At 33.6% G+C, this 10238-nt stretch overlaps 1 protein-coding gene across 1 annotated transcript; it reads left to right on the top strand.

The window, feature by feature from the left end:
* Positions 1–1996: 1996 nt before the first annotated feature.
* On the top strand, positions 1997–7044 carry LOC132030960 (receptor-like protein kinase 5). The gene is made up of 3 exons (XM_059420768.1): positions 1997–3353; positions 4153–5553; positions 6482–7044. Exons 1-3 carry the CDS (start codon positions 2165–2167, stop codon positions 6910–6912), a joined length of 3021 nt encoding a protein of 1006 aa, XP_059276751.1. The 5' UTR covers positions 1997–2164; the 3' UTR covers positions 6913–7044.
* The last annotated feature ends 3194 nt before the right edge of the window (positions 7045–10238 follow it).

Raw genomic sequence — 10238 nt, 5'->3', positions numbered from 1 at the left:
AGTAAAATAGAAATAGTTTTAAAATTGATAAAAAACAAAAAATGAAAGAGGCGAGAGAAAGGAGAGTGAAGACTAAGGTGCCGTTTGGCCATAAAAATTATTCACTTTTTTTCAGAAAATTTATTTCACTTTTTTCCGAAATCTGCATTTGACCGTGAAAATTCCGAATACAACTTGAAGTTGCATTCCTAAATACCAAAAACTCAAAAAACTTATTTTTTAAAAAAAATTCACTTTTTTCACTTTTTTATAATTACATTTCACCAAAAACTACAATTTCAAAAACTATGGCCAAATACAAGTCTAACTCCAACTCCAACTCTAAAATTCTAAAAAAAAGTGACTCTTTTTTTGGTATCTATGGCCAAGCGGGGGCTAAAAGTTAAAGGAAAAAAAGAGAAAGAAAAGAGGAAAGAGGAGAGAGAAGACGGAAGAGAGAGGGAGCAAAAAGTGATGGACCCCACATTAAAATATTAATTAAAAATTCCCTCACACATCATGTCATATTGTAAGAAAGGAATCGTTTGAGAAATCTGTTCGAGTTGAACGAGCTAGGCCTGTTTGGACATGGTTTAAAATCATGTTTGGACGAAAATTTGAATATTTTAAGAATATTTTCTCTTATAGACATAAAAATTTCATAAGTTGTGAAAACTATCAAAACATTCTCAATTTTTATACAATCTTATCAAATGAGTAAGTTATAGTTTATAACAAAATTAATACGCTAATTCATAACAATCGGCTCAAAATTAATACTAGAAGACCTTTCTAAAAATACAACATCAATTGATCAAATTTTAGTTCAATAAATAAAATTAAACTATGGGTCCTTTTTTACAAAATTAAAAAGTTGGTAGACATAAATAAAATTTGGTGAAAGTTAATGAGATCGATAAATGATTGATGAGAGTAATTATTAAACATATCTACCAACTTATGGGTCTTTTTTTACAAAATATAAACTTATGAGTTAATTTTTTATATTTTTAAAAGTTGAAACCATGATTTCAAACCTTGATTTTAAACTCATGTCCAAACGCTGATTTGAAATTATGGTTTGAAAATTCATGGCCAAACGCCTACTTAGAATATTGATTCCTTAACAACCATGGTGTGCCGCAAACGTAATTTCAATGGAATCGGCCCTGAAAGACATTTTTTTTTTTTTTTTTTTAATTTCGCTTTCAGTGTCCGTTATCCGCATTAGATCACGACAATACCGAATTTGTGCCGCATAAGGCCTATTCGGAGGAAGCGTCCTCTATCAAGAATTTTTCGTGAATTGATATTACTTCTTCCGTCTCAATTTATATGAGGGTTGACCTATTTCGAGAGTCAAATAATTCTTTCTTTGACTCATTTTCAAACACACATTCTTTAAGTATTTTATAATAAAATTTACATATTTGAAGACTACATAAAAAGTACTAAAAGTCTGCATAATTAGTAATTCACAATATATGAAAGGAATTAGAGAAAATCATAGTAAAAAAAAATGTTGTTTCACTCTCTAAATAAATTAATCCTCATATAAATTGGGACGGAGAGAGTATTAATTTAAGTCAGTCAACTATCAACAAAGAATACAGAGAAATGACAAAAGTTTTTTAAGTTAACCAGTTGTCTCCGTAAAACTTTTAATGATCGTTTGGTATGCGGGGTAAGGATAATAATTTCAGAATAAATTTGGAATTAACTTTGTCCCATATTTGATTTGGGGTATTAGCTAATCCCGAATTATTTTATCCCACCATTGCACTAAAATAGTGGGATTACTATCCCATATAGAAGGTGGGACAAAATAATCTCATAAAATATCCAACTCGTAAGATATCCTTTCTTATCTCACCCCGCATACCAAATTAATCAGATCAATGAATTTCGAAAACTAGATAATTGAAGAAAAAAGGGGGGAAAAAAGAAAAGTTGAATCAACGAACTAATAGTGGGGCCAGCAGAAACTAATATATCAAAGAACACATAGCTTGAAATTTATTCAACGGAAAGCTTAGATTATCAGAGTTGACCAGGACTCCAGGAGTATTCACATTTATCTCACACCATATGCCAGTTCACATTATCTTCTTCTGAAATTTTGAAAAACTCTGCTAACTGTGCCACCTTTATCACCAATAGCCATAGAAACCAAAATATCACAAAAATGGCCAAAAAAATAATCCCATCTCCCAAAATCTTAATTTCCATTCTCACTTTTCTCTTCTTCATCTCCCATGTAAATTCACAACAAAATTCAAATCAAGAAAATACCATTTTACTCAAACTAAAACAACACTGGTCTACTTCACCTAATGTCACAAAATGGACATCATCATTAGACCATTGTTCTTGGCCTGGAATAATTTGTACACAAAATTCAGTCACAGGGATTCAACTTTATTACGGAAATATCACTAAACCAATCCCAGAATTCATTTGTGATCTTAAAAATCTCACATTTCTTGATTTGAGCTACAACTTCATCCCTGGACACTTTCCTGATATTTACAACTGCTCAAATCTTGAATTCCTAGACCTTTCTTATAACTTCATGGATGGCACGCTTCCCAAGGACATTAACCGTCTTTCAGTTAATCTTCAGTACCTAAACTTAACTTCCAACAACTTCAATGGTGATATACCTAAAGGAATTGGTGGATTAAGTCAACTCAAAGTACTCGAGCTAACGGCGAATCACTTTGATGGTTCTTTCCCTGAAGAAATAGGCAATTTATTGAATCTTGAATCACTTGTGTTAAGCCAAAATGGCTTTGCCCCACAAGAAATACCATCAAGATTTACACAGTTGAAGAAATTGAGGAACTTTTGGATGACAGAAGCAAATTTGGTTGGAAGTATCCCTGAAAATATTGGTAACATGAGAAATCTTGAATTTTTAGACTTGTCAATAAATGGATTAACTGGAAAAATTCCTGGTGGTTTGTTTCAGCTAAAAAATTTGAGTATAGTTTATCTATACACAAATAAATTGAGTGGTACAATTCCTCAGTCAGTTAATTCATTGAATTTAGATGTTGTTGATTTGTGTAACAACAGTTTGACTGGGAAAATACCACAAGATTTTGGTAAGTTGACAAAGTTGACTGGATTGTCATTGTTTTACAACCAATTATCAGGTGAAATACCATTGGAAATAGGGAACTTACCATCTTTGGTAAATCTTAAGTTGTTTGGTAACAAGTTATCTGGTGAAATTCCACCTGATTTTGGTCGATTTTCAAAGCTTGAAGATTTCCAGGTTTCACAAAACCAACTTGTTGGAAAATTGCCTGAGGGGATTTGCAATAACAAGGCCTTATCTAAGATGATTGCTTTTGGCAACAAACTCACTGGTAAGTGTCTGAGAGTTGAATTGAATCTAAGTAAGGTTAAAATAGATTGAGTTTTAATTTCTTTTTTGTTCTTTTATAATTTCTTAGTACTCACTCCGTCCACTTTTATCTGTCCATTATACTAAAAATATATGTCCACTTTTACTTGTTTAATGTGTAAAATCAAGAGATGACTTATCATTTATCCCTATTTTATCTTTATTATTAAGTACTACTCATTTTCCAATATTTAAATGACTTATAATATTTAGGGGTGATAGTAAAATTATCATTTTATTTATTTTTTCTAAAAAGGTGTGCCAAGTCAAAGATGGACGGAGGGAGTACCTAACAAAACTATCTTTTTCTTTATTATGGCTATATATAACATATCAGTAAAACTATCTTTTTCTTTATTATGGCTATATATAATATATCAGATCAATAAACTTTTTTTTGAAAATTTGATATGTATCAGCCTAATTATTAGAGAAAACACTATGCACGTGGCAAACATTTAAATTGTATTTATGATACGTAGCAATCGTTTCAAAAAAGTAGGAAACGTAGCCACTATATTTACGAAACTCGATACAGCGCCTTCACTGATACAACTAATACGTGCCTGATACAATAAGTATAGCTATGTTCCGTAAATACGCAAATTGTAGCTACGTTTCATAATTGCGCTCTAAACTATTGCTATTTATAAAATTTTCTCATTTTTAGACAGCTGAACTGGGTTGGGCTAAAATGAGTTGAGCTAATAAGTGGACATGTCATATTTCCATGGGCTAATTTTCTCACCACTACCTTACAGGTGAACTGCCAGCTTCACTTGGAAATTGTTCCACTCTGATGTCCCTTCGAGTCGAAAATAACCGAATTTCTGGTAAACTTCCTGACGGATTATGGACAGCAGAAAAACTATCAACCTTGATGATGAATGATAACTTGTTCACTGGTCAGCTTCCACATAGAGTAGCTCCAAATTTAGCCCTTATTGATATCAGTAACAACAAGTTTTCGGGCGAATTACCAACTGGAATGGGTACTTGGAACACTTTAAATGTGTTTAAAGCCAGTAATAATCTCTTAAGTGGTCAAATTCCTCAAGAATTAACTGTTCTTCCAGAGTTAACTAAACTCTTTCTTGATGGTAATGTACTTTTTGGAAAATTCCCATCCAATATATCATCATGGAAGTCTCTTGTCACTTTAAGTTGCAGCAGAAATCAGCTTTCTGGTTCCATCCCTTCTGCACTTGGCCTTTTACCAAGTCTCATTGATTTGGACTTGTCAATTAATCAATTTTCAGGTGAAATTCCAAGTGAATTAGGTAACGTAAAGTTAACTTCACTAAACCTGTCATCTAATCGCCTGTCCGGTAGAATCCCAAGTCAGTTAGAGACAGCTTTTGCCACGAGCTTCTTGAATAATCCCGGACTTTGTGGAAGCAATTGCAAGGGAGAAGCTAGGTCAGACAAATTCCCGGTTAAACTTGTTGCGGCTCTTGCTAGTTTAGCAGCAGTTACTTTCCTCGTGGCGGTTTTATATGGTCTGTTCGTGTTGAGAAGTCACAGAAAAAGAAAGCAAGAATTGGTTTCAACATGGAAGCAAACATCATTCCACAAGTTAGACTTCACAGAATCAGACATTTTGTCAAATCTGACTGAAAACAACATAATTGGAAGTGGAGGATCCGGACAGGTGTACCTCGTGCCTTTAAGCAGATCAGGAAATTACGTTGCTGTTAAGAGGATTTGGAGAAACGAAAGGCTGGATCACAAGCATGAGAAAGAGTTTCTTGCAGAAGTTCAGATACTAGGCACGATTCGACACTCAAATATAGTGAAACTGTTATGCTGCATCTTCAGTGAAGAGTCAAAACTTCTTGTTTACGAATATATGGAGAATAGGAGCTTGGATATATGGCTTCACTCAAAGAAGAGGTTGAACGTTGCCTCGGGTTCTGCACCACATTTGGTGTTGGAATGGCCTAAGAGGTTGCAAATTGCGATTGGAGCTGCTAGTGGTCTTTGCTACATGCACCATGACTGTTCACCGCCTATTATTCATCGCGATGTGAAGTTGAGCAACGTCCTATTGGATACTCAATTCAATGCAAAAATTGCAGATTTTGGCTTAGCCAGGATGTTACTCAAGCCTGGAGATAACACAGTGACAACAGTAGCTGGCTCTTTTGGGTACATTGCTCCAGGTATAAGACCATCAACTTATCTATAGCATCATTATCGAGTTAAAAAGTTAGCTTGCTATGTTACATGGACTAAAAACTAAAAATTCCAGTGTTTGAGCTGACCCTATTCCTCCCCCCTTCCTCCAAAACGCAGTTCAATAACATATCAAGGGGTTGTGTGGTTCACATACTAGTTATTACACGGGAATTACTTTTGTTAAGTCCCACATCGGTGGGTTGAGAACCATTTAGACTCCTTATATGGACTTGGGCAATCCTCCCCTCATAAGCTAGCTTTTGGGGTTGAGTTAGGCCCATGATCCATTTCTTTACATGGTATCAGAGCCAGGCCCATTCCAATTCACGGTTTTCCTATGTTGGGCCCCCATATTAAATTATCCACGCTCCAGATGTCCAGCCTTGGGCGTTAGGCCGGGTGCTAAATCCCATATCGGTGAGCTGAGGACCATTTGGACTTAGGTAATCCTTCCCTCATAAGTTAGCTTTTGGGGTTGAGTTAGGCCCATGATCTATTTCTTTACAACTTTTAAGGGCCTTTTCCCCTTGGGGGTCATGTGGTTGCTGGTTAGAGTTATGCAAGGATTAGTTATGCAGGGTTTAATTATTCCATCTTCTACCATGCATAAAATAATACACAAATTGACTCAAAACGCATAAATGTTAGTTATGTGGGATTGTAAACTGATAACCAAACACCGTACTTGATGTGCTGAATTTTTATACAGAGCAATTAAAATGCTACCAAGCATGGTACTAGTTATGCTTGTTTTAATGCATGAATAATTCACTTCCTAAACAACAACAAACGGCCCCTTAGTTACTCTTATCGATTTATTGCTAATAAATGTAATCTTAGTACACCAATTTCCGCATAAGTATAAGAGCATATTGCTAATACATGTTGATATTTTCCTGTTGGTATTTTCAGAGTATGCGCGTAAAACTAGAGTGACAGAAAAAGTTGATGTGTATAGTTTTGGAGTCATTCTTTTAGAACTGGTGACTGGAAAAGAAGCCAATCTTGGAGATGAAGATTCATGTCTTGCAGATTGGGCATGGCGCCAAATTCAAAAAGGACACCCTATGGCTGATTTATTGGACGAGGACATCAAAGAAACGCGATATTTTGATGAAATCTGCACAGTGTTTAAGCTTGGAATCTTTTGCACCAGCACATTTCCTGCATCAAGGCCAACAATGAAGGAAGTTCTGCAAATCTTGATCCAATGTAACAGTACTTCACCTACATCTGGAGAAAAGAAAAGTGAAACAGAACATGATGTTTTACCACTTCTTAAGAACTCTAGGAGTGAGAGGATTGAAGAAAGTGATGGTAATGGTTTTATATCACTTATTTGATGGCATTAGAATATGATAAGAGTAATAAATAGCAAAGAATAAGACCAAAGATAATGTATTAGGTAGTGGATACTAAGATTGTACATACTGCATTAAATCCATAGCGTTGCTATAGAAATTTTCCCTTCTCAATGTTTTCTTTACTCATTAAATAATTGGCAAGAAGGAAGACTAAAGCCATAAACTAAAGATCCATTAGATAATGAACTGTTGGTTCTGAGCCATATCCGACAATTTATCAACAATTCGAAGTACTTTCCATCCAACGAAGCAAATGATTGAGAAATCATATCATTTGACGAGACAAAAAACACCAAAAAGTTCAAATCCACAACTAAATAACATTGATTCAATTGGCAATAATGCCGCCAAAGCCCAACACTGTAGAAGAAATTAAATGAAGTACTCCAGATAGAATCCTATATGTTTCTATGAGATCCGGTACGGAATTCTGTTTACTCAATAGTGAAAGGAGGATAGACTTCCTAAAAGTCTAGAAAAATAGAAACAATGAAGATTGAACTACTCAGTACTATAACTTTTTGGCAACATAAAAACTTGTAAAGAATACACAAAAATGTGGCAACTAAAAGAGCTTTATCTGAATCCTAGCTTTATTTCTGGCCAGTGAGGAAAAGATTTAAGTTTTCACTTGGAACAATATTTACCATTACTATTTAATAATATTAGTATTTGAATTACTATTACATTGTGAATTTGTGATGAATCAAATTTCTATATGGCTATATTAATGGGGGCAAACATGTGGGACTTCTTTTGTGGCTAAATCGCTTACACACACAGGAAGGGAGAAAAAAGTTTTAACTGACACTAAATACAGATTACTGGTACCAAAAGAACTATGATACTTCTTGTTAGAAATTGTTTGTTTGCAGTGAAAAAACCTGGATATGCTCAAGTCGTATGCTTTACTTGGATCACTTTTCAAAGAGAATTATTTGTCCCTTACAAATACTCTCACGGGATAGAATGAAACAAAATCAAGAAATAATTAAACAGGTCTCTCAATACACAAGAATTAATATTGCAATCACTAAACTTATGCAGTTTTTCTTAAAGAAAAATGTTGTTACTTAGAATATTTCTCAGGACAGAAATATTTTTTAGGATAAATGATTTTTAGGAAGATAAATAAATATTTATATATTAGTATTTTGTTGCTGAATTTGGAGTTGCTTGGGGTCACTCAACTATTGAAAATATTATTACAAACTCATTTTTTTTGTACAGAAAATACAATCATTGGAAATGATTTAACAAAGTCAATTTTCTTTATTTTGCAGCAAAAAAATCACTTTACTATTTGTTATTGCACCAATATACTATTAGGCAGGAAGTATATTTTCAATAACAATTTAATAACGTGACATACAATATTTGAAACTAAAAAATAAAAAACGTAAAATTAATATAAGACCATCGATCTGTCTTGCATGGAAAAAAGTCTGTGTGTTGGGCTAAAATAGTCAGTTTTGTCCAACTACTAAACAATACATATAGAAATTAAAAACAAATGGATATATATAGAGCATTTGCCTAATCCAATTGTAAGAAAGGAATCGTTTGAGAAATCATTTCGAGTTGCACGAGTTAGATCATGACCGCTTAACAACCATCGTGTGCCACAAATGTAATTTCAATGGAGTGGGCCCATGATCTCCATTTTTTACTTTATATATTTTAATTCAACTAAAATTGTTTATTTTGAACAATATTTTTCAAAAAAAGTAATTTTAGAGAGTAATAGTTTGCATTTGACTAATCAATTTGAAAAGACTTTTGTCAATATAAGAGCAGCACTTTCTATTTGACCTATGTTCCAAGAGTGCTACTTTTTAAAATTTCTGAAAGACAAATTCCGCTACTCCTCAAAAACACTTATTTCTTTTCTAAAAGCTTGGTCAACCACTTCAACTCTTTAATAAATACTTTTTACTTTCTAGAAGCTTAGCCAAACAAATTATAAGTCAAATCAACTATCATAGAAGAAAATAGTAAATGGTAAAAGTTCTTTCACCGTAACCAGATGTCACTGTAGAACATGTTTGAATTTATTTTAGATGTGATTCAAAATTTAAACACACCTTTGAAAAGACGCAATATATTATGAAGAGGTGTAACCCATTCTTTAAAGGATACACCTATTTATTGTGGAAAGGTGTAATCCAATCTTCAGGGTTGAATCCTTTTTTGAAAAGGTGTGTTAGTTGTTTTCTACACCTTATAAACAACGGAAAAGGCTCAAATATGCCATCCAACTATCGGCAATGACTCATTTATGCCACTCGTCAATAGTTTGGCTCATTTATGCCATCGAACTATAGGAAATGGCTCATTTATGCCATCGAACTATAGGAAATGACTCATTTATGCCACTCATCAATTGTTTGTCTCATTTATGCTATCGCCCATTAATAAAAATGACTCATCCATGCCATATTTCATTAATGTTGGTTTTACAATACCATATATGACACGTGGGGACCTGATCGAGTATCTGGTCTCTATCTGGTTCCTTGAGAGTTTGTCACATCATCAAAACACAAAATAGCATATCTCATCATTTATCATGTGCACTTATTTTCCAAATCTTAAGAACAAAAGATAGATTTATCATGTGATCAATTTATCCTTTACACAATACTTGAGACTTGGAAGGGATTGTACTTGAATTTAAGTCATCAAATGTAAATAAGAGATCAAATAAAGAACTACATGTCTGTAAGACTTATTCTCAAATACGTAGATTGAAAAGAAAAAAAAAAAGGAATTGTCGTTTCGTTATCTGGAGTTGGTGTCGGTGGGGCAAGTGTGGCTGAGTGTCTGATATATTCCTTTTGGGGTTACTGAGATTTGATTTTATTTGGGTATTTTTTATCTGATATTTTGTCTAAGATCAGGGGACCTAGAGAAGAAATGGGTACCCCCAGACATCCTCCTTTTTGAATTTATTGGTGTCCAGATTGTTTTAAAGTTTTTAAAAGGTGTAGCAAGATCATCACACGAAATTGTCTAAGGCCGCAGTTACTTTGATTCTGATGTGGCAAACGTGGCCAACAACAAATCAAGAAGAAAGTAATAATGAATCGGGTTCTACTTTCTTAACTCTACTAATTATTTATTTATAAATTTCTACCCCTATGATTTTCATGAAATTGTTTTCATAATATGAGGTTAGATGATTCACTTATATGATGATCATCAAATGCTTGTTAATTTTAGGAATAACATTTTCTTATGTGATTAGTGTGATCCGTTATTCTTGCGTAAAGGTTATATATGAAGTTTATTTTCAAGTTGTGAGA

The sequence above is a fragment of the Lycium ferocissimum genome, chromosome 9, assembly GCF_029784015.1.
Source record: "Lycium ferocissimum isolate CSIRO_LF1 chromosome 9, AGI_CSIRO_Lferr_CH_V1, whole genome shotgun sequence".
NCBI classification, from domain to species: domain Eukaryota; kingdom Viridiplantae; phylum Streptophyta; class Magnoliopsida; order Solanales; family Solanaceae; genus Lycium; species Lycium ferocissimum.
This window is presented reverse-complemented; position numbering and strand designations above follow the sequence as displayed.